The 24,283-nt window shown below is 42.8% G+C and overlaps 2 protein-coding genes across 2 annotated transcripts in view; one reads left to right on the forward strand and one right to left on the reverse strand.

Annotated features, from left to right (window-relative positions):
- Positions 1–14,378, forward strand: part of ANKRD27 (ankyrin repeat domain 27) — a 55,873-nt gene extending 41,495 nt beyond the window's left edge. The window contains exons 23-29 of the mRNA XM_007101643.4: positions 6,934–7,131; positions 7,820–7,939; positions 9,133–9,294; positions 10,341–10,452; positions 11,342–11,420; positions 11,609–11,681; positions 12,941–14,378. Of these exons, the coding sequence (XP_007101705.2) occupies positions 6,934–7,131; positions 7,820–7,939; positions 9,133–9,294; positions 10,341–10,452; positions 11,342–11,420; positions 11,609–11,681; positions 12,941–13,174 (978 nt within the window). The 3' untranslated portion in view covers positions 13,175–14,378. The remainder of the gene's footprint in view (positions 1–6,933; positions 7,132–7,819; positions 7,940–9,132; positions 9,295–10,340; positions 10,453–11,341; positions 11,421–11,608; positions 11,682–12,940) is intronic.
- Positions 14,379–16,950: 2,572 nt separating this feature from the next.
- PDCD5 (programmed cell death 5) lies at positions 16,951–23,614 on the reverse strand. The gene is made up of 6 exons (XM_024132687.3): positions 23,457–23,614; positions 22,502–22,539; positions 19,985–20,046; positions 18,435–18,526; positions 17,448–17,519; positions 16,951–17,138 (listed from the first exon to the last, which is right to left on the reverse strand). Exons 1-6 carry the CDS (start codon positions 23,520–23,522, stop codon positions 17,091–17,093), a joined length of 378 nt encoding a protein of 125 aa, XP_023988455.1. The 5' UTR covers positions 23,523–23,614; the 3' UTR covers positions 16,951–17,090.
- Positions 23,615–24,283: the final 669 nt, after the last annotated feature.

Below are 24,283 nucleotides of genomic sequence, written 5' to 3' on the forward strand. Positions count from 1 at the left end.
AGTAGCTGCCCTTGGTCCCATCCGTCCCAGACAGTCTGTTAGGTGAGGCCCTGGTTCAGGTGAGGGCTTTGGTGTATGTGGAAGGGACCTGGAGCGGGGGATGTTTGGGATTGAACGGGGTCTTCCTGGGGCCCTTTGTCACTCCTTGCAGGCTTTTGCTGACTTCCTCAGTGCTCAGAACCAGGCCTAGAAATGTATTTATATTGTTTTCTTTTCTCACGTTTGATATCCTAGAAACTTGTGTTTACTGGAACATAAATCTGACCTGTTAGGGGTCTTTTCAGTGCTTTCACCTGTGGGCTAGGGCATTAAAGTGGAAAGGACACTGGCGTGGCATCAGAGAGCCTGTGATTAGGTTCTGGCCACCACCTCCTCATTCTGTGGCCTTGAACAAGTGGCCCCCGGAGTGAGTCTCCTCCCCCGTAGGATGAGACGGACCGGTTGTTGAAAGCGGACAGTTAGATGACATAAGAGGAGGTGCTCACGAAATGCTCCAGGACAGGGCTCGAAAGCCATCACACTGAAGCAACACCGCTCTGCCCCTGGAATCCTCAAGAGGGAGCAGCCATCATTTATAAGTTACTTTGGTGGTTGAGGAAATGTATCAGGAGGTCCTGATTAGAGGGGTGTGTGTGTGGGGTGTGTGTGTGTGTGTGTGTGTGTGTGTGTGTGTGTCTAAGATACCATAACTTGTAAAGAAGCTGAGGATGGGTTTTAAGTCCCTATTTCTCCTTACTGCCCGGTGCCAGGTGCGTTACCTGTTGGAGTGGACAGAGGAGGACCTGGATGAAGCGGAGGATGCTGTCAGGGCGGTGGATCTTGAATTTTGTCACCCCTTGTGCCAGTGCCCCAAATGTGCTCCAGCTCAAAAGGTTTGGCTTTTCTTCTATTGGGGGATGGGGGTAGAGGGCAAATTCTTCTTTTTCCCCTTAGGAAAGTTGTCTGCTTCTCAGCCAGCTAACGGCCGAGTGGCTGGTTGTAGGTGTCCCCTGATATACAGCTCAAGGTAGAGGAAAGTGGGCACTCATGCAGGATCTGGCTCCAGCTGCCTGTTTTCTGAATGGGCAGGTCAGGGAACAGGGCCATGGACGCGGGCTTAGTGTTTCAGTGGTTCTCAGGGCCCCTGAGTCACAAGGCAGGAGCTTATGAACAGACATGCCCGGGGGTCTCCGTCCATGTGCCTGTGGTCCCTTGGGAGGATGCAGGCAAGAGCCACTACCTTTGCTCACGTTGGTGCACCCTCTGCGGGAGGACCCTCCCTCCAAGCACAGAGAGACCCCTGTGCCTTTTACCCTGTTTCCCCCAATGGTAATAGCTTGCAAAAGCACAGTAGAATATCCTGACCAGGATATTACCATGGATACAATCCGTCTTACTCAGATTTCCCCGCTTTTATTTGCGCTTGTGTGTGTGTGTGCGCGCATGCCTGCACGTGTGTTTATTTCCGCGTTCTGTCTAGTTTTTTTTTTTTTAATTGCAGTATAGTTATTTTACAATGTTGTGTTAGTTTCTACTGTACAGCAAGGTGAGGTAGAGTTCCCTGTGCTATACAGCAGGTTCTCATTAGTTATCTATTTTATACATATTAGTGTATATATGTCAATCCCAATCTCCCAATTCCTCCCACTCCCCCTTTCCCCCCTCAGTGTCAGGTGGATTCTTAACCACTGCGCCACCAGGGAAGCCCTGCATGTGTCTTTTTGAATTATGGTTTTCTCAGGGTATATGCCCAGTAGTGGGATTGCTGGGTCATATGGTAGTTCTATTTGTAGTTTTTTAAGGAACCTCCATATTGTTCTCCTTAGTAGCTGTATCAATTTACATTCCCACCAACAGTCAGGAGGGTTGCATTTTCTCCACACCCTCTCCAGCATATATTGTTTGTAGATTTTCTGATGATGCCCATTCTAACTGGTGTGAGGTGATAACTCACTGTACTTTTGATTTGCATTTCTTTAATGATTAGTGATGTTGAGCATCTTCTCATGCGCCTCTTGGCCGTCTGTATGTCTTCTTTGGAGAAACGTCTATTGAGGTCTTCCACCCTTTTTTTTTTTTTTTTAATTTATTTTTGGCTGCGTTGGGTCTTTGCTGCTGTGCACAGACTTTCTCTAGTTGCAGCGAGTGGGAGCTACTCTTTCGTTGCGGTGCGCGGGCTTCTCATTGCAGTGACTTCTCTTGTTGTGGAGCACGGGCTCTAGGTGTGCGGGCTTCAGTAGTTGTGGCTCGCAGGCTCAGTAGCGTGGCACACGGGCTTAGTTGCTCCATGGCATTTGGGATCTTCCTGGACCAGGGTTGGAACCCGTGTCCCCTGCACTGGCAGGCGGATTCTTAACCACTGCGCCACCAGGGAGGTCCTTCCGCCCATTTTTGGATTGGGTTGTTTTTTTGATGTTGAGATGCATGAGCTGTTTGTATATTTTGGAGATGAATCCTCTGTCCGTTGATTCATTTGCAAATATTTTCTCCCATTCTGAGGGTTGTCTTTTCATCTTGTTTACGGTTTCCTTTGCTGTGCAAAAGCTTTTAAGTTTCATTATAGGTCCCATTTGTTTATTTTTGTTTGTATTTCCATTCCCGTCCTGCGTTCTGTTCAGTTTTATCACATGTGTAGGTTTGTGTGTCCACCACCACATTCAAGGTACAGAACAGTTCTCTCAGCACAAGGAGAATAACTCATGTTGCCTTTTAAAATCACACCCGCCTTTCTCCCTGTCACCCCAGCCCACCATCCCTGGCCCCTGGCAACCACTAATCTGTTCTCCAGTTCTAATATTTTTTCATTTCAAAAATGTTATATAAAAGTCATCATACAGCATGGAACCTTTGGGGACTGGCTTTGTTCACTCAGCCAGATTTCCAGGTTGTTGTGTGTGATCGATGGTTTATTCTGCATCGCCGAGCAAACTCTAAACACACCACTGGGCTAGAAGAATAGTTTTAATTTAATCACAGCATGAAGCAATTTACTTTTGTGTCTTTTTGAGAAATTACAAAAAGAGAAAAAGATAGTAGGCTTTAAAAGAGCAAGGAACATAAATTTATCCAATAAATTCAACAGATGCTGTAATGTGTAGTTCAGTTTCTTGCTCCAATTAATGAACTGTGAGGTGGGGGAGAGCAGAGTGGGTAAATGCCCAGAAGGACAGCAGAGACGCAGTCTAACTGCTTCCAGCCATACAGTCACTGATGGGCCTGAGGGCTGTGCTCCTTCATTCACATCACATCCTTTGAAACAGCATCTGCCTTTTTAATCCCGTTGTTTTTCACAGCAGCCCACCTTGGGGAAGTCAGTTTTTGGACTGTACATATCCAGCAGCATGCGGACAGAAGAAAAGTTGTACATCTCAATGTACACAATACCCTGTAGCTGAAAAAGCTACAAGTGAATGAAAAACTACAAGTCATTTCAATATTCTTAGGTTAGAGACATCCATGGTGAAGCTTTTTTCGTAAGGTAATATTATCTTGCAGTACAAAGGATAACACCACTATATCTGTTTTGTAAAGTCAAATTAATTTTCTTAGCATGGGACATACACATTGAGTTAGACAGCTAGCACATGAATGAGCACATGCTATGTATACAACGCCATTTACAACTGCTCAAAAAAAGAAAATGAACTACTTAGGTATACACTTAATAAGACATGGACAGGATCTGTATGCTGGAAATCACAAAATGGTGAAAAAAGTCAAAGAATGTGTAAATACCTTGGTATATCAGATCATGAAGACTCAACCTAGTAAAGATGTTATTTCTCCCCAGATTGATCTACAGTTTTAATGCAGTTCCTATCAAAATCCTAACAAAAGTTTTGTAGACATAGACAAGCTTATTTTAAAATTTATATGGAAAGGTGCAGGCCCTAAAATACCTAAAACGATCCTGGCAAAGAAGAATAAATTAGGATCACTCTACCCAATATTAAGGCTAACTATGTAGCTACAGTAATCAAGACAGTGTGGCCCTGGTGGAGGGACAGACATACAGATCACTGGGACAGAACAGAGAACCCAGAAATAGACCCACACCTATATAGTCAACTGAGGTCTGACAGCAAGTCGGTGGGGGAAGGACGGCCTTTTCAACAAACAGTGCTGGAGCAAGTGGACATCTTCAGGCAAAAAAATGAACCTCAACATAAACTCACACCCTGTACAAAAATTAACTGAAAATGGATCACAGACTTGACCGTAAAATGTAAAATTATAAAACTTTTAGAAAAAAAACAGGAGGAAATCTTTGGAACCCAGCGCTAAGCAAAGAGTTCTTAGACTTGACACCCAAAGCATGATCCATAAAGAGCAAATAGATAAGTTGGACTTCTAAATTATAAACTTGTCCTGTGGAAACCCATGCAAAGAAGCTATACAGGCAGATTACAGACTAAAAGAAAATACCTGCAAACCACATATCTGACAAAGGGCCAGAATCTAGAATATATAAAGAACTTTCAAAACTCAATAGTACGGAAAGAAAACAAACCAATAAGAAAATGGGCAAAGGGAATGAACAGACATTTCATTGAAGGGCATTTAGAAATGGCACATAAGCACAGGAAAGGACGTTCAAGGTCATCACCCATCAGGGAAATGCAAATTATAGCCACAGTGAGATAACGCTATGCGCCTATCGGAATGGCTAAAATAAAAATGAGTGAAAAGTGACACCACCAAATGCCGGTGAGGATGTGGGGAACTTGGTTCACTCATCCATTGCTGGTGGGAATATAAAAGCCACTCTGGAAAACAGTGTTTGTTGTCAGTTCCTTATAAAACTAACCATAGAATTACCATGTAATTACTGTATGATTCAGCAGTTGCATTCCTGGGCATTTACCTTAGAGGAATGGAAACTTACGTTCTCACCAAAACCTGTAAACAAATGTACACAGCAACTTTATTTGCAGTATCCCCAAACTGTAAACAACCCACGTGCCCGTCAATGGGTGAACTGCTAAACAAAGTAGGGCAGGGGCATGCCACGGGGCGCTGTTCAGCGATAAAGAATAAACCGTTGATTACATGCGACACCTGGAATCAGGACGTTTGGTAGTCTCCTGTTTTTGGCTTTGTGAATAGAGCAACTGTGAACATTTGTGTACAGTTCTTTGTGTAAATATATTTTTACTTGGGTAATTACCTAGGAGTATAAATTGCTGGGTTATGCAGGAGGTATATGTTAACTTGAAATGACCAGTTTTCCGCAGTGATTGTAGCATTTTTCATTCCCGCCAGCAGGGTGTGAGAACTCTAGTTGCCCCAAATCCCGGGCAACTCTTGGTATTTTGACTTTTTAACTTTAGCCATTCTGGTAAGTGTGCAGTGGTGTTTCCTCATGTTCTTCCCTTCTACTTCTTCATCTGCTTGTTTTTGATTTTTGAAGTATAATTTATATACAGTGAAATTCACCCTTTAAATTTAGCATAGCTTTTTAAAGAGATAACATTTTTAATCATCGAAAAGTGAACTAGATAACCCAAGTTTTAATCCTGGATCAATCACAGAAAACATTGACATATTAATTCCACTATCAAATATATGATTCAACATCACAATTTAATGTTTGTTTTTAGTTCTATTGGTTTGTTTTGTTTGCCCTTTTAATTACTGATGGATTGTTCTTATATCCACATGATTGGTTTTAAAACACATTGTGAATAAAAAGGAAGTTCCATGATAAAAATGAAGGTGAACTTCAGAGATAAGTAGCAAACAGTTTTCTGAGGTTTGACAAACGAATGTGTAACCACCAGCACAGTCAAAATATAGACTATCTCTATCACCCAAAGTATTCTTTCCTGCCCCTTTGAGATTTGCCCCATCCCATGTTCCATCCCCTGACCATCACTGATCTGCTTTCTGACCCTTTGGTTTTGTGATTCCTGATTTTGATTTGCTTTTCCCTGAAAACTAAGGATGTTATTTTGTGTGCTCATTGACCGACCATTCAACTGTCTTCTTTTGTGAAGTCTTTTCAAATCTTTTGCCTATTTTTTTTTCTTTTGCCTGTTTTTTTTTTTTTAAGTTGGATTGTCTTATTGAGTTGTAAGAGTTTGTTTTGTTTTGCTTTTAAATTCTGGTTGGTACAAGTCCTTTGTCAGATACACATATTTGCAAACATTTTTCTCCCCTTCTGTGACTTGCCTTTTCATTTTCTTACTTGCCTCATGCAAAGAGCAAACATTAAACATTTTTATTAAGTCGGTTTATCAAACTTTTTTTATGGCTTTTGCTTTTTTTTTTTTTTTTTTTTTTTTTTTTGTGGTACACGGGCCTCTCACTGTTGTGGCCTCTCCCGTTGCGGAGCACAGGCTCCGGACGCGCAGGCTCAGTGACCATGGCTCACGGGCCCAGCCGCTTCACGGCATGTGGGATCTTCCCGGACCGGGGCACGAACCCGTGTCCCCTGCATCGGCAGGTGGACTCTCAACCACTGCACCACCAGGGAAGCCCTGGCTTTTGCTTTTTGTGTCTTATCTAAGAAATCTTTGCTTATCCCAATGTTGCAAAGATTTTCTTTTGTGTTTACTTCAAGAAGTTTCATAGTTGTAGCTTTTACATTTAGGTCTGTGATTCATTTTAGTGTTTGTGTTTGGTGTGAGGTAAGGGTTGATGGGCAGTTTTCCCATATGTGGATGTCCAGTTGTTCCAGCACCATCTGTCAAACAGACTTTGCCTTCCCCGTTCAATTGCCATGGCATAAAACGGTATCATCGTAGGGGGCTTGCTTTCTTGAAAACGGAAGTTAATCCTTCGATGTATCATACCTTTCTAAAGTAGTAATTCACCTGTGGGCAACCCGATTCAGGATGCCGCTGTGATTCCAGATTTTACAGAGGGGCTGTGAGGGATGGATGGCTTCAGTTCCTTCAGCCGGGTTCCTTAAGTACTAACAACATTTCCGTTTCCACATTCTGCACTTATTAGAAGCTGGCAAAGATTCCTGCCAGTGGGCTTGGTGTGAATGTGACCAACCAGGATGGTTCCTCCCCACTGCACATTGCTGCCCTGCATGGTCGGGCGGACCTCCTCCTCCTCCTCGTGAAGCACGGTGCCAGTGTGGGGGCCAGAGACGCAAAGCAGGCCGTCCCACTCCACCTGGCCTGCCAGAAGGGCCACTTCCAGGTATGGGTCCTGGCTCTTGGGCAGCGTGTATAGGGTTAGAACCTCACTTGGCAGGAGTGCTGCCGAGGGAAGGGTTTGCTTGCTGGCCCAGAGGACGGGCCCATTTCCTTCCTCCCAGCGCCGAGATTCTGAGATGCACACGGTAGGACCACTCAGCAACAGAACACAGAACCCTGGGGCTTCTGGGGGTGGAGCCAGCCCCCCTCCCACTGGCATTCACATCTGGCAGCACAGAGGCTGTCATTCTGATTCTGACCCCAGCCGGGAGCTGTCTCTCTGATTCTTGGGTGTTGGTCCTCTGTGCCAAACAGTTCAGTATCTATTTATTTTTTCATTTTTCCTTATTAGTTCCACTGTAAGGTTTTTAAAGCTAGGAATCATACTTCAGGTAATGCCTAGCATTAGTTTTTCTAACATGTGAAACTGGAGTAATAATGACAGCTCTCCACAGAGGAGACGGAATGATTAAATGAAAAACACGTGTGCCTAGTACACCGCCTCCACACACACAAGACCCTCAGCAAATGTTAATCCCTCCCCCTTCACTGGTCTGCTTTCTCCTGAGGGTCAGACATGGGTCTAAGAGTCTTCTAGATAAGCTTACAGAAAAGTCAAAAGAATAGCCAAGTTAGATGATCTCTCCCTGCAAATTTTAATTAAAGTTGAACACTTTTCTTCTCTGGCCTAGGTGGTGAAATGTCTACTAGATTCTAATGCAAAACCCAATAAAAAGGATATAAGTGGAAACACACCCCTCCTTTATGCCTGTTCCAGAGGCCACCACGAAGTTGCGGCACTGTTGCTGCAGGTAAGGACCCCCTCGCCCCCAGCCCAGGAGCCGCTGACACGGCTTGGTGGTGGGCATCCCGCCACGTGGCGAGCCTCTGGCAGCGCACCGGGGAGGGGCGGGAGAGGGAGGCCGCTTGGCTTTTGCTTTAAGCTGGCCCTGGGGTGGGGAGCTTTGCAATAACGGGGTCTCAGCGTCCGAGCTGCATCAGGGTTGCAGAGTTGAGGACTGAGACGCCGCTTTTGCTGAGGGTTTGGACCTTGCCTCATTTAACCAGGTCAGTTGAATTGTTACCTGCAGTGTGAGCTGAATGTCCTTTCATGTCACTGCTCCTTTTTTCCTCTCTTGATAAAGGGTATATGTGTTGACTGTAGAAGGAAGAATTTTTTAAAGTAGGGAAAAACCCAACTTTTCCATAACCCTGTTTCTCAAAGGCAACTAACTTTGGTGACTTCTTAAAAATGTGCATAGTTTAGGTCAGTATTGTTTTCTGTCTTGCTTGTTTTAACTTAACATAGAAAACTGTTTATTTATTTAATTTTTATAATTAATTTATTTTTATTATTTATTTATTTATTTTGGGCTGCGTTGGGTCTTCGTTGCTGCGTGCAGGCTTTCTCTAGTTGCAGCGAGTGGGGGAGCTACTCTTCATTGCGGTGCGCGGGCTTCTCATTGTGGTGGCTTCTCTTGTTGCGGAGCACGGGCTGTAGGCGAGCGGGCTTCAGTAGTTGTGGCACGTGGGCTTCAGTAGTTGTGGCTCGCGGGCTCTAGAGCGCAGGCCCAGTAGTTGTGGCGCACGGGCTTAGTTGCTCCGCGGCATGTGGAATCTTCCTGGACCAGGGCTCGAACCCATGTCCCCTGCATTGGCAGGTGGATTCTTAACCACTGGACCACCAGGGAAGTCTGAAAACTGTTTATTAAAACCTCAGTTTTTAGTGGCTGCATAATTATGGATGTACCATGGTCTTTTTTTATTTTTAACTGTTTCTGCTCAATACATTTAGGTGACTTTTATTTTTTTTCCTGTTATAATGATAAATGCTGCCATGAATATCTTTGTACATAAATCTTTTCTCCTCAGTATTACTTTTACTCCTAACATCTCAAGGAAAATTTCCGACATACAGAAAAGTTGAAAGAATGTTACAGGGCCCACCCACATAGGTACCACATCGACTCAACATTCCTCCTGATTGTGCTGTTTCTCTCTCTAGCATGGGGCCTCCATTAATGCTTCTAACAATAAGGGCAACACAGCACTGCACGAGGCTGTGATAGAAAAGCATGTCTTCGTGGTGGAGCTGCTTCTGCTTCACGGAGCATCAGTTCAGGTCTTGAACAAGAGGCAGTGCACAGCTATAGACTGTGCTGAACAGGTAGGTGGGAGCGCTTCATTGCCGAGGGCATCCCAGGCTCCCTTACAGCTCACGGGGATCCCCTGTGTTTAAACCAGATCTGAAAGAGCAGTAGTCAGACCTCTGACTTGCCGGGCCAGGCTGAGTAGGTGTGCTGGAAGTCTGTGAGTGTGGCTGCATCCCCGGTCCTTGGTCGCCTGATCAGAGGCGGCCTGCTGGGGTAGTTTTCGAAGGCCCGGGTAGAGGTGCCCCCTCCCCACCACAGGCCTCGGCGCCCCTGGCACACAGTCCAGCAGTTAGGTACTCGCGGGGAAGGAGCAGGTTGACACAGCATCCTGGTCTCACCCTTCCTGCACTGGGAATACGCCTGTGGTCCTAGCAGCACGAGGGAGGGAGTGCGTGCAGTTAGTGAACAAACCTTGAGTTCTGTAAGGAGGAGTGTGATGCGCGGTTTACCACCCTCCCAGTGCGTGGACGTGCGCCATGGAGAAATGGTGAGGAAATAGGAGGAGACTAAAGGAGGGACCTCTTTACTGTTCCTCTTTTCATGTTGAATCTTTATCTAGTTTCCTACTCAGGGAGACAACTACTAGAGTGTTAAATGACACCCCTGACATATTAAAGTCACCATAAATCCAACCTGCTTGTAGGCTTAGTATATTAATTTCTAATTTTCAATTGTGTTTCTTAGCAGAATTGAAAAATTTTATACTTTCAATTTAGCACTTTCTCAAATGATGAATATCTTTTATTGAGCACTTACTATGCGCCGGGTGCTTGATAACCTCATGATAACTCTACAATAATAGATCCTATTCTTGTCAGCCCAGTTGCACAGAGCAGTGAAACACGGGCCCAGAGTACCACCTAGCAGAGGGCAGAGCCAGCCTCCAAATGCAGTGCTGTTCTTCACCACTAGGCTTTATGGCCTCAAAGTTTTGTCTGTAGCTGCTCCTTAGCTTTTCCGCCCAGCCATGCCAACACTGACATTTAGATCAAAAACAGGCAATAACCTGCTAAGAAAGCATAAAAAACGTTACTGTTCCCTTTTCCCTTTCACATTGTAGAATTCAAAAATAATGGAATTGCTTCAGGTAGTACCAAGCTGTGTGGCCACGTTAGATGATGTCGGAGAAACAGACCACAACGAGTACGTTACTGTCAAGATCAGGAAAAAATGTAAGAACTCACATCCTTTCTGTAATTCTCAACTTGGGTTTATTTTGAAGTTCATGAGTGGTTGGTTGCTGGTTTTCACTTAATTGTAAATGTAAAACATAATTATAATCACGACTAGGGGTGGGATATAGGCACCAAAGAAATGTATGTTAAGTCCTGTTTCATCCATCCTGTAACATACGTTTCATCCAGAAATGTATGTCATATCCTTTTTCATCCATTGTTTGGATACTGGTTTTCTGCTTGATTGTGGTGCTCCCGGAAGAGGTAAGATGGACACTCTGGGCATCACCCTGAAGGTCAGGCCTCCACTCGCCCACCAGGGAGGAGGAACCACCTCTGGTAGGTTCTTTCATGTCTCATGTTCTGAATCCAGGCCTTTTTCTCAGCACTTCCTGGACATCTGGGGTGAATGCTACCTTTAAAGCTTTCTTTTTTAATCTGCAGGTGTACAGAGGTAGATGGTCATTAGAACAGCAGCTGCCAAACAGGGGTGGGGCTGAAGTATTTCCCTCTTTTTTAAAAAGTTGTTACAGTTTAGATGGGGTCCTTGTTTACCTTTTTAAAAAATTGCAATTGTAGTTTGCCACGCAGTAATGTGAATAAGGCCGTTCACATATCTGGATAACCCTGAGGCCGTCTCACCCTAGTTGGCTGTGGCTGGGGAATATCAGTGTATTAAGGGTTTATCTCTGTTTCATGGGGGGTTCACACACTAATAAATAGGTATCTACTAATACGTTTCTGTAATCAAACGCAGTGCTTAATTTCCTAAATTTTGTTAAAACTTTAACGAAAAGAAAGTTGAAAGTTTACATCTGTGCTATAATTTTTTAAAAATTCTTAAACTAGTTTGGAAGTTTTCAGATGTTTATCCTTTTATCTACAGGGAACTCCAAAATGTATGATCTACCAGATGAACCTTTTACAAGACAGTTTTACTTTGTCCACTCAGTTGGTCAGTTTAAGTGAGTATAAGATTCGAGGTGATTTCTGTGCTTTTGACCTTAGCTTTACTTACAACTCAAGCAGGTTATATGCAGCTTTAATGGGTTATAAATAAATCTGCACTCATCAAATGCTGCCGCCTCGTGGCGAACCAGAGTATTTCGCACCACTATCCCTAACGTTTATTTTAGTTTGTTTTGGGTTTCAGGGGAAGGACCTCAAGGGAGATTATGGCAAGAGACAGAAGTGTCCCTAATTTTGCTGAAGATTCTTTGCATGAGGTGAGTTATTAAACACTGGCTTATAATCTTACTTCTTCAAGCCTGAATTTTTCAAAATTAATCCATGGTAAACACATTTCTCATTTCATTATTCCCTTCACTGATAAGAGTTACTAACAATTAAAATGAGTTCCTTAGTGGCATGGTCATTTATTGTTATATTTAATAATGCGTTTCTGAGCTGAGAAAGGAAAGTGAAGAAAAAGTGGGAAATAGTTGTAATGCATGGAAAGATGCTGCATTTTACAGTGTGCATACTAGATGAACTATCTCACATTTTACTATGGAAGAAAATTCACTAATGTGTTAATCACTAACGTAAGGAAGAAAACACATTTGTATAATAGATGGGTAAAAAACTTCCAAGTATGGTATAAAGTTGCTAGTATAGACAATTCTGTATGTGGCCATCTTCCTATAGCACTATTTAATTCTCATTATAAAAAGAAGCCTGCTTTACATTCTGTGGTGTTTTTAGGTGGCTCTTCTCAGAAAACATGGCTTGGCTTTGCTTTTTTTAAAACTTAAGTATAGCTGATTTACACTGTTGTGTTAGTTTCTAGTGTACAGCAAAGTGATTCAGTTACATATTCTTTTTCACATTTTTTCCACTATAGTTTATTACAAGATATTGAATATAGTTCCCTGTGCTATACAGTAGGACCGTGTTGAAACATGGCTTTTCTTATTGCTGCTTGCCAATATATTCCTTATTTATGAGAAACAGAATTTATAGTATGTGTGGCATAGGCTTGTTGGAACAAATACACTGAAGTTCTCAATCTTTTAGAGAATTAGTGATTTTTGTTAAGATGACTAATTTTGATTTCATAGTTAATCTTCCATGGCTTTGCTAATAGACCTGCTGCTGGCTGGGAAACCTGCAGACTTTGAAATCTGCCTGGGTTCAGTCAAGTGTTAGCTTTTCCCTTGAGAGCTGGGGGACTTAAGGCAGATTGCTTAACTTTTGCTGATCCTGTTTCCTCAGCTGTATGTAAAATGGGGATAACAATAGTGCACACTTGTTAAGAGTTGTAAAGATTAAATGTGAAAACATGTAAAGCGTTTACATTGTGTCTGATACATGGAGTGCGCAAATGTCATACTTTCACTGCAGGAATGTTAAGAGTTGAAATTATGCCTGCAAAGTACTGAGCACACTGGATGGCACATAGAAGCACTCTATGGTAGCTCTTATTGTGCGGGTTGTGTCAAGTATAGCACAAATGTGAACTGTTTGAATCATACCTTTTCTTTAGCCAGGGAGGCAAAGAGTCACTCGGAAGCAGAATAACCTGCCAGAGCAGAGCCGCTCTCAGACGGCTGACAAAGGAAACGATGGTCAGCCGGAGAGGCCTGGACCGACACAAACTGCTCCCGGACAAAGGCGAATGCTCCGTAGACACACAGTCAATGATGCGGTTGTACCCAAGGGCCCAGAGACTGCTGGCAACCTGACCACTCCCCAAGAGGCTAGCATTTCCCAATCTTAACAGTAATAAGGAATTATCTACTGCCAAGAAGTGAGTCCTCAACAAGAAGATGCCAAGCATGAGTACAGCTTAGAACTAAATGAACTTACTGTTTGAGAGAAAAGCAGAACGGTCCTGAAAGCTTCTGTGGCTGATGGAAAGAATGCAACAACAAAAAGCTATCACCATCTCTTTCCTCTTCGAAGCTAATGGATACACTTGAAAAGGAATGGACAAAAATTCCAGTAGTGTCCAGATCCTTAAGACGCTTCTTCTTACGTATTAGGGTTCCTTGGTTACAGTGAGGTTTCATCACCAGATTCTGACCTCCTTCTACTGAAAGGTGCTAGACCTCTGGGATGTGTATAAACTTGCAAACCACAGCTAAAAGAATTCCTCCCTCTGCGATAAGCTGAAGAAAAGCAATTTAGGTTTCATGGTACCGTGGAGGCCGGGCGGAAAAGTTGCATTGGAATGAAGGAAATAGGACCTGAGAAATGTCCCTTTGCAAGCAACACTTGAACCCAAAGATGCCTAAATGCCATTTTGATGCTCATTTTAGTTGAAAGGACACATATGACATGTTCTACACTATGTATGTGGGGAAAGTTGGGTATAATTTTTCTTCTAAAAAATTAAGTACAGATAATTGATCACTGCACTTATACATCTGTAGCAGTGTCTCTGGAAAAATCCCTTTCCGTTAAGAGCCTCCCTTAAATGTCACACCTGATGGATGGTTCCTGAACTAGACAGTAGACTTGGCACACCTTTTCTTAGTCTTTTGATTCAGATTCAAAACTTACAGCACAAACCAGGTCAAAGTTACCTTAAATTAGAATTTATTGCCATTTATTCCTTTTTATAAATTTCTATAGCTTATACTCATTTTTTGTTATCAATTGGTCTAGAGCTGCAAACATGGGTTTGTCCAGAGTACATTTTCAAACAACTTTGTAATAGGAAAATGGTTCTGTGCACGTTCTTGGAAACACTTGGCGTATGTACAGAAGGGAGGGGCTGATTATTTTTCTACAAAGTAATTTATGATTTTTAATTTTCTAATGTGCCTTGGACATGTGCCAAATGATGGAAAAGAAACAGTAAACTTTATGATTCTTGAGCGTGTCACGGTGTACTTTTTTGAGTTTGTTTTGCTAGGGAGATGTGTTTTCTCAGCCTTTCTGCTATAAACATGCTTTGTATATGGAAAAATCTTCCCCCACTGGATGGAGATACATTTTATTTTTCAGTTATAGATGATTGATATAAGTACGACTGAAGCATGTAAACTGGATCATCTGGAGCAGATCATTACCCATGTACACTGAGTAGGGCTGACCTAATCCCGTAAGCCCAGTGTCTAGGGCCCCCAAAAAGATGTTTGAATTTCCTTTAACATGTCAGAAGAGCAAAACCGAATATAATACAGCTTCTTAGCCCAAACAGGAAAGAAGCACTGTTGCTTTGCAAGTTTCTGTGTTCTATTTTTACTCCTTTCCCCCACTTTTAAACAAAACCACCTTATTGACTTCTTAAGTTGCTGTGCTTCTCTACCATCCTAAATTAAGAAACTTGACCCTATGCAGTTTATCAGCACGGCCATTTCCAAGATGCAAATACATATATTTGACACCACCTACTTTTGGGGGTGGTGCAATATAATATTGAAAACTTTCACATATACCCCCAATTAATTTCTAACAATTGTCCTGGCTGGTAGAATTGTCAAATGAGGAGCCAGGTTCATGGAAATAATAAGAGGGCTAATTTGCTTCCACCGTCAGAGCTGGGGTCGGGCCCTGGCTGGCAGTGTCACCTGAATTGGCAGATTCCAGCTCAGTGTGCCCTTCATCTGGAGATGTAAATACCATGAATGGGACTGTCAATCTTAGGGGAGAAGATTCCTCTTGAGCTACTCTGGTAATCAGCAGGGTGAGCAATCTGAAGTGATTACCTCAATTATTTTTAAAAACACTTGTGTTTTTCTCCAATCGCTTTCCCACTTAAAAATAGATTTGACAATTCAGACATTGCTAATGCCCGAATTTCTGTTTTGTGTAAGAATGTTCTGAATTCAAAGTTAAATTAGAAAGTTGAGAATAACTACCCCCCGACCCCGTGGACGGAAACATACTCCACCCCCTTTATGCAGTCAAGAACCTCTATCCTTGTACACAGAGTCACTTTCCATTCTCGCCTATCTCTGAAGGATGGGAGGTTGACAATCTTTAAACACATTCACATTGGTAGCTGCCATCAGGACAGTGGTTATTCTGCAAGAGAAAGTGTGTAGCAAACTTGCTGAGAATTGTCTCGTCTCTCTCCAGCATTTCTATGTAAATGAGACATAAGACAAAATTTACCTGTAACTGGGAATTTTTTTTCAAAATCCTTGATCAGGTTTTACTTTTGATGATTTACTCTGTTACTCTGAAAAATTTTTGATGACCTTAATGGTTCTACTCATTCGTTTATTCAGGAATACTAGACGCTTTATTCTAACACTGACTTTCTTCAGCATCTATGGTTACAAATTTCAAGTCTCAAACATAGTAAAATCTCAAATATAGTTTAAACGTATATCAGCAGTGTGCTAGCTGAAGCAGAGACTGGGATTGTAAACCACATTTCCCATCACTTTCCTGCTACTAATCCTATTCATCTCATTAAATGTTATGAACTTCCTCTAGGGCTAGGCCTCCCAGGACTAAGACATCTATCTACAAGGTTACACCAAACAGCTCACTTGAGAGTTCAGTTTATTTATTTATTTTTGGCTGTGCTGCGCGGCTTGCGGGATCTTAGTTCCCTGACCAGGGATTGAACCCGGGCCACGGCAGTGAAAGTACCGAGTCCTAACCACTGGACCGCCAGGGAACTTCCTAGAGTTAAGTCTATGATTTAAATTTATGAGCACAGTTTTTCATAACCTGGTGGGAGTAAAGCCCAATATAAGAGATGACATTTTAAAAAAATATATTTATTTGGTTGCGCTGGGTCTTAGTTGCAGCAGGCGGGCTCCTTAGTTGTGGCAGGCGAACTCTTAGTTGCAGCATGCACGTGGGACCTAGTTTCCTGACCAGGGATCGAACCCGGGACCCCTGCATTGGGAGCACGGGGTCTTAACCACTGCACCGCCACGGAAGTCCCAAGAGATGACATTTGCTTTAAGTTACCTGCAACCTTATCAGTGAAGACCCAGAACATTTCTACCAAAATGTTTAACCACTAAACTGTCTCAACTGGATGTGAATCATTAGAAATCATTTCTCTTACAAACATGTTTAATACTGTTGAAGTATTATTACCATCATGTCTCAGTTATTTTGGTAATTTTCTTCCAATGGATGTATCCTCTAGTTACAGAGGTTGTTTGGATAGGGGTCATATTTGTTAGATAATTTAGTCTCAATGCCTTTGAAAAGCATATTATAAATGAAACCGAAGCTAGGAATTTTCCCACATTAAATGTAAGTACTATCTTCAGGAAGAAAAAGAGCCTACCTGCTTTCAGAACCTATGTCTTGGAAATATGAAAGTTGACTCAGCTTAATCCATGAGTCTTAAATCCCATGATGTTACCGGACACTGCTATTTTCTTTTTACTGAAGATGACTGAGCAGCTTCTATTTCTGCTAAGGCCATCTTCCCACCTGACACTAATGTCACAATTACAAAGGATATATTCATGCTGCTACACATGTTCAAAAACTTTTGATAGGAAAGGAAAACATTGAAAATGCAGGTCTTCTGTTCATTCTGCTATGGTTTTAAACAAGTCTGTCCAAATTGTTTTATTTTGCATAACAAGTTTATTTTTAAAAGGCATATAGACAGTAAACAAAGTAAACATCCCATCAAAATCTTAACTTCTGCCAAGTGTTATCTGTCCTAGAATTGCTCCATTAAGTTCCAGTCTCTAGACATCTTAAATTCAATAATCGTCATCTTCATCAGAGTCCATTACTTTTCTTCTGCTGAACTGGGGGGAAAATTAAATGAGAATCATAACATGTTTCACAAAGCATAACTCAGATTTTCTGAGAACACAAATTTCTACCTACTACAGGGAGACAGTTCCGTCTGTCTTTAAAACAACTTAGTGTTTCAAAACAATAGAAGAGCCTTGAAAATTAGGCCCTCATACATGCAGCCCTTTCTCCCCAAACGTCCCTGGGTTATAAAATGAAAATGTCTATGGGCTGAAACATGTTTGATACAGTACATGCAGATGCAACGCTTATTTAAAATATCAATCTTTCTTTTGCCGTGTGCATTTGGGGAAACTTACTTTAACTGTTGTTTTCTTTTCTGTTTGTTGGCTTACTTTTTCAAGGATTTCTATTAAACCTTGCTCTGATACCTAGGATAACCACAGAGAAAAACAGTATTTTTTTAAAACAAAGAACTGACCTCAGCAGACTGAATGGTTTTAATCCTTCCGGGGTGTGGGGGTAGAGGTCAAGAGGGAAGGAGAGTTGGGACAGCGGGCTGAAGCCACTGGCTATAACTCTTGGTTTAAGTTCCACATAAAATCTGCTCTGCTAGTCTTCATTTGAGGGAGGAAAAGTATCCATCAGTTAGCTTCCTCGAAAAATACAAAATTAACAGGTACTTAAGAACACCTTCATCACCACTGGCAGGCAATGACAACCACCTACACCACTGTGTTAAGTGTCAGGGACAGAGATACACCATTCTCTGCCCCTGAAACCTTGAGAAGCTTAAAAGCAGGAGACGAGTCACTCAAAAAAGATGAAGCAGTCGTTTTCTCTTCCACACACATTCTCAGTGTAAGGGGTTCAGGGTGGGCTGACCCCTGTAGGCTGTGGTGGCGGCAGAGGGCTTCCCAGTGCAGGGGGGGCTCGCCTTGGTCTTGAAGCAAGGTCAGAGATGCAGAATATACCCATCATGGCATTACAGCAACGCACATAATAACCAGGAATTTTAGCACCTCTTCATTTGCAAAACAAGCGTAACTTTACCTGTTTTAATTAGTATTGACAAACCTTGTTTCCAGTGTAGAAGCAATTTAGGCTAGCTGACCCTAATAGTCACTGGTTCCATAGCAATGTCAGAAAAGGAAAGAAGCAGAGGATTTTAGAAAAGACAATTAGTTATCTTTTAGGAACGGTGGTAGATACAACTATTCTCTCCTCTAAAATCTGCTTCAACAAGAATTCTGCAACCAGAAAGAGATAAAATTGACCTTCTGAAAATGTTTTGATAAAAGTAGGTAACAATAGGTTAAAACTGCCTCAAGGCAGTCCAAGCTTACCTTCCCACTTAGTTGTCCATACCGTGCCATCTGTATAAGGTAATTCTCTACTGCTTTAGTTTTCTCAGGCTTTACAAGTGCTAAGTTACTTACTAAAAAAGAAAAAAATATATATATCTATATACACACACACACAAAGAAGTCAGAACTAAATGCACTTATATTATACCTCGAAACTAAGCACTGACATTTCCAAAGCCCTCAGACTTATTCATGCCTTGAGACTAGCAAGGTAGATAAGGCAGATGCTATTGTTACTCCTCTTAAAAACGAGTAAAACTTGACTTCAGCTGTGTCAATCTCAGTCAAGACCACACAGAGGTTGTAGCAGAGCCAAGATTAAACTTGGGTCCTCAGATTCTAAGCTCCATGTTTAAAAAAAAAAAAAAAAGCACTATTGCCCTCCGAAAAGCAATTTATATATTACTACACATAAATAATCGTAGTGATTCATCTAAGCCTGCCTCTTCTAAGCTGGGCTTCAAGTTACAATACGGAAGATACTGGTTCATTCTGATGGATCATTTAATATTTTTTTCTACATGGTTTTTATGAAAAATTTTATTATGAAAAAACATACACTGAAATGGAGAATACAGGCATACCTCATTTTATTGAGCTTCACAGATACTGTGTTTCTCACAAGTGAAGGTTTGTGGCAACCCAGCTTGGAGCAGGTCTATTGGCATCATTTTTCCAATAGCACTTGCTCACTTCATGTCTTTGTGTCACATTTTGGTAATTCTCACAATATTTTTGAACTATTATTATTCTTATATATGTTATGGTGATCTGTGATCAATGATTTTTGATGTTATTGCAAAAAGATCATGACTTGCTGAAGGCTCAGATGATGATTAACAGTTTTTAGCAATTAGGGTATTTTTTTACAATAAGGTATTTTTTAATTAAGGTATGTACACCGTGTTTTTAGACATAAGGCTATTGCACACTTAATAGACTACAGTATAGTATAAACTTAACTTTTATATGCGTTGGGAAACTAAAAAATTTGTGTGACTCGCTATACTGTGGTGGTCAGGAACCGAAGCTGCAATATCCCCCAAGGTCTGCCTGTACAATAAACCAGAGCCCCTAGTCACCCGTGTCGACTACCAGCAACATTTTGTGACCGACTCGATTTTAGAGTTGTTTCCTATAAATTTCACCTAACACAGCCGTCCCTTCGTACCTGCAAGGACCCCCTGAGGATGCCAAAATCCGAGGGTGCTCAAGCCCTTACATGAAATGGTGTAGTACTATCAGCCCTCTGTACCTGTGGATTCTGACTCCACGGATACAGAGGGCCGACTGTACACACTTGGCGATCTCACTGGTAGGAGAGAATGGAGCTGGTACTTCTAATAATGATTTAAGTACATTTCTTTAGGTTTATAAACTTAACATTTCTTACAAATAATCTGTATCTCACGTTTTAAGGTTAAACAAATATTTAATCTAGAGATAGCAACAATTTCGTATATATCTCCCATTCAAATAACTCAAGCCAATTTTATGGAAATAACTTAAAGAAAACTGAAGATGCTTACATCGGGCCCGGGCTGACTGATCCAGAACTTGGGCTAAGATACTGTTCCTCATTTCTGCTTCCCTACAGCAAAAACAGGTCAAGCAAAATTAGAACTAAGGTGTCAGCATTCCTATCGAACACAGAAAAATGTAACGAATCCACTCTTACACTCAAAGGCCAGCATTATATTTTGTGAGTGTATATCTTTATATTTTGTGAGGTTGAAAGGTAAAATTTCACATTTTCCTAATCAGAGTTTCAGTTCAACCACGATTATAAACATTTATTAAGTACCTAGTGTGTGAGAGGTGCTAGAAATTTATAGTGAGATTTCAGGCAATTACAAGGACCAAGTGATTAATCCCTGTAATTTTCTTAGAGATAAAGAAGCTGAGGTCCACGGAGGCAATGTTAAGGAGACACAGGTAACTGTGGCCAAGGTAGGACCAGATCCCGTATTTCCAGACTCTCAGTTCTAGTTTTTGGGTTGGGAGGGGAGTTAAATTATAACTCTGCTTCTATCCTTGCATCTTCCTACCTATCCAAGTAGGAACTATTTCAAGTTCACAGGACAGTGGTTTCAAACTTTTTTAAAGCAGAAATTGTTTTCAAATGAAGCCCTTCAAGGAACTTAATACGTAACACAGACAAAAGCAGAGATTCTTTGGCGGAATTCGAAGGGGAGCTCAGGCTGGCTGTGCCTACTAACTGCCCCCATCTGACAAGCCCTGGGGTTCATGGAACACAGACTGAAGCCCACTTCCATAGGCCATTTCCTTATCACTCCTGAGTACTTCAACCTGCCACCACGAACTATTACTACATTTCACTAAATCTAAGAGGCCACAGTGTAGAAAACACACCATAGTATTCTGTATCTCCAAGAATGAAAGACACCCTAGATGCGGTGTCTAATAGGAGACCCTCACTCAAAGCTGGGGTATCATCCCAGAGCAACACCTTCAATACACGGTAAACAAGAAATAAACCCACTATGCAGAAAGGAACAGCAAGGAAGTGTGCGTGCTACAACCTTGGCCCTGAGTGGAGGAAGAAACAAGTGTCTCTGAGAATCTGAACTTCAAGCTGTAGTCTTACAGGTTTGCTGTCTGAATTCACAGCACCAGTGTGGAGAACGGGGGAACCTCAAGCAGTGAATTTTAAGAGGTCTCAGGTTAGAAATGACCCACGTGATGGCAGAAGCAAAAGTTAATCCTCTTTGAAAGAATCCAGGACAAGAGCAATCAGTTATGAGACACAATCGAATGTCAGATATGTTAGAATGTGAAAAAAAATGCACATCTTATAATCAGTGAAATTCACGCGGTAGTTTTATTTTCTTCTTAGCACTATCCCAGGTGCTTACCATCTGCTTCTCCCTCTAATGTAAGCTACGCAAGGGCAGGAACCTTCTCCACCTTGCCTATCTCTGTAGACACAACACAGTGCCTGACCGAGAGCGGGTGCTCAGTATTTGCTGGAGGAACGAATGAGTTAAAAGGTAGCCCTGGGAGGTATGGTGGGGGGGGGCATGGGGAGTTTAACAGGCATAGTTTCAGATTTGCAAGATGAAAAAGTTCTAGAGATTTCTGGCACAACAATGAGAATATAGTTCATATGACTGAATTATACTCTAAAAGAGAGTTAAGATGGTAAATTTTATCTTATATGGTTTTTTTTTTTAATCAGTTAGAAAAAAAGGTAGCATGATGGGGTAACTAGGCATTCATTCAATAAACCTGCCAAGTGTGAGGTGCTCTGTGAGATTCTGGGATAAAATAACATTGAGAATAGAACGACAGTCAATACTATTGAGCACTTACTAAATGTGAAGCACTGAACCCCTGCAATCCTCACCACATACCTGTGAGGCAGTCCTATGATTATGTTGGTTTTAAGGTAATCGCAGTTTAGCAGAGAAACATCTATCAGTAATTGCAACACAAAGTAATAAGTGCTGTGGGGTTCCATACATGTTTATTGAACAAACATAATAACAAACAGTGATGATGATTTCTGGAAAAATCACTATGCCAGGAAGATCTTTAAGAGTCACACACCTATTAAGGTGACTAAAGTAAAAAAAAAAAAAAAAAAAAAAAAAAAAAATTTGGTGAAACCATCCTTCAAAAGGTTCTGAGTTCCCACAGACACAGAGGACAGACCAAGAGATCGGTGTTGGGAGGTGGGCCAAATGAGTGAAGATCATCAGAAAAGTATAAACTTCCAGTTATACGTAAGTCATGGGGATGAATGTCCAGCATGGTGACTATAGTTAATAATACTGTATTGCATGTCTGAAAGTTGCCGACAGAGTAGGTCTTAAAAGCTCTCATCACAAGAAAAAAAGTTTGTTAAGTATGTGTGGTGATGGATGTTAACTAGACCTATTGTGAGAATCATTTCACAATATGTACAAATATGGAATAATTATGCTGTACACCTGAAACTTACGTTGTATGTCAAGTACTCCTTAATTTTAAAAAAAGAGCCACTACATTAAAAACAAAAAACAGTTCAGAGTTCCAGCCCGTACCTTTGCTTTGCTTCCTGTTGTGCTACATCGCCAGGGTCCTGAAAAAACAATTTTATCTTTTAGTAATTTCACAGGGGAAAAAAACAGGAACTCCTATTTTCTTTCTGATACCTAACAGGCTCCTGTAGTGCTAGAGACGGCTTACCAAATAATTAAAAGCCGGGCCTCACAAAAGTCAAACTGATAGTTTCCACTTACTACAACGTTTTGATAAGCTTCTAAAGTCACAATCTAAGAGAATGTTTTAGAATACAAACAACCATTAGGGAGAAGAGTCCTTGCTCTACGAAACCGTGTTTTACGTGGTAAGAATAATTTCTGTAAAAGAAAATGTGCTTCGGTATTGGGGACGCTGAGGATTCAAAGAGCCCTTCCTTCCATGCCATCCCGCTCCACCGCTAACACGTTACTCCCTTCCTCTTTGCAGTAGAGCCCTCACTTGGGCGTTTTATCTACGGGATTAGTTTAGTGCCTGGTCCTCCCTGGGACTGTCAACTCCATCAGGCGATGTGCCCCGCTGTACCCTCAACACCTGGCACACAGCAGACCCTTGGGTCGGAACAATTAAATTCTAGAAAACATTCGGCAGGAACGCTAGTCGAAGCAGGCTAGATCCACGAGCTAAAGGCACCGAGAGACCCGAGGGGCTGAGAATTCTGTTTGGGACCAATGCCTGCCCGGACGAGAACCAGCCCCTGCCCTGGAGAGGCCCGCGCCCGACCCGCCCGGGGCAGCACGTGGTCCACTGGCCACCCGAGACCCCGCGCGGCTGGGAGAGGGACCGAGCCTGCTCAGAAGCGACCAGGAGGCCGCCACCGGCGGAGGCGGGGTCCTCGGCCGCGGGGAGAGCTGGGGCGTCAGCGCCTGGAGCCTCCGCCCGGGGCCGCGCCCTTCACCTCGGGCGAAGGCGGCGCCCCTCAGGGGACGGGCCTGGCGGAGGGGCGGGCACGCTCACCCCGTGCTTCGCCTGAAGCTCGGCCAGCCTGTGCTTCCTCAGCGCCTCGAGCTCCTCCTCCGCCATGGTGCGACCGTCCGGAGGGAGCAGCCGCGGCCACGCTCCACCCCACTCGAGAGACCGCTGGCAGCCCCTCAGCGCGCGCACCGCCGTCCCCACTGCGCAGGCGCCCGCAGCGCCCAGGCATCATCAATCCAGCCCGGAGCCGCGCCGCGCGCCCCAGCCAGGGTGCGGGGAGAGGCCCGATTCCGCGATCGCTGGCTGCGGCTTGCGGGGCAGAACCGCTGCGCGGAGCCTTCCGGACTTCGTTTCCACATCCCCGCTGCAAATCTGTTCTCTGCGCGCGCTGGCCGCCAGCCGGGAAAAGATCTGGCTGCGTGTGGGAAAAGATAGTAACCTAGGAACAGGCCATCCTCTACAAGTATAATAATAGGTAAAATTTGTTGGTGGCCTGTAATGTGCTGGGCTCATGTTATCTTAATTTACAGATGAGGATCCGGGCGCTTAGAAACGCTAAGCGGAGTGATGGAAATGTTCTAAAACTGGATGGTGGTGATGGTTACACAATTCTAAAATTTGTTCAGAAATATTAAATTGTACCCTTAAAGTGGGTTGGGGGTGGGGCTGGAGCAAATAGAGACTCTCTGGTCATCCTGAAGTTACGAAGCCAAGTTAAAACAAACTTGGAGGCTGAGAGTCAGAATCAGATGGGCCTTTCCTCAGAGGTTGGCTTGGGGGCTGTGGGATGTGGTGTTAACTCCGGGACACACCACACACACACACACACACCCCCCCCCCACACACACACGCTGTCCTGGGGTGAACAC

The sequence above is a fragment of the Physeter macrocephalus genome, chromosome 17 (genome assembly GCF_002837175.3).
Source record: "Physeter macrocephalus isolate SW-GA chromosome 17, ASM283717v5, whole genome shotgun sequence".
In the NCBI taxonomy this organism is placed as follows: Eukaryota; Metazoa; Chordata; class Mammalia; order Artiodactyla; family Physeteridae; genus Physeter; species Physeter macrocephalus.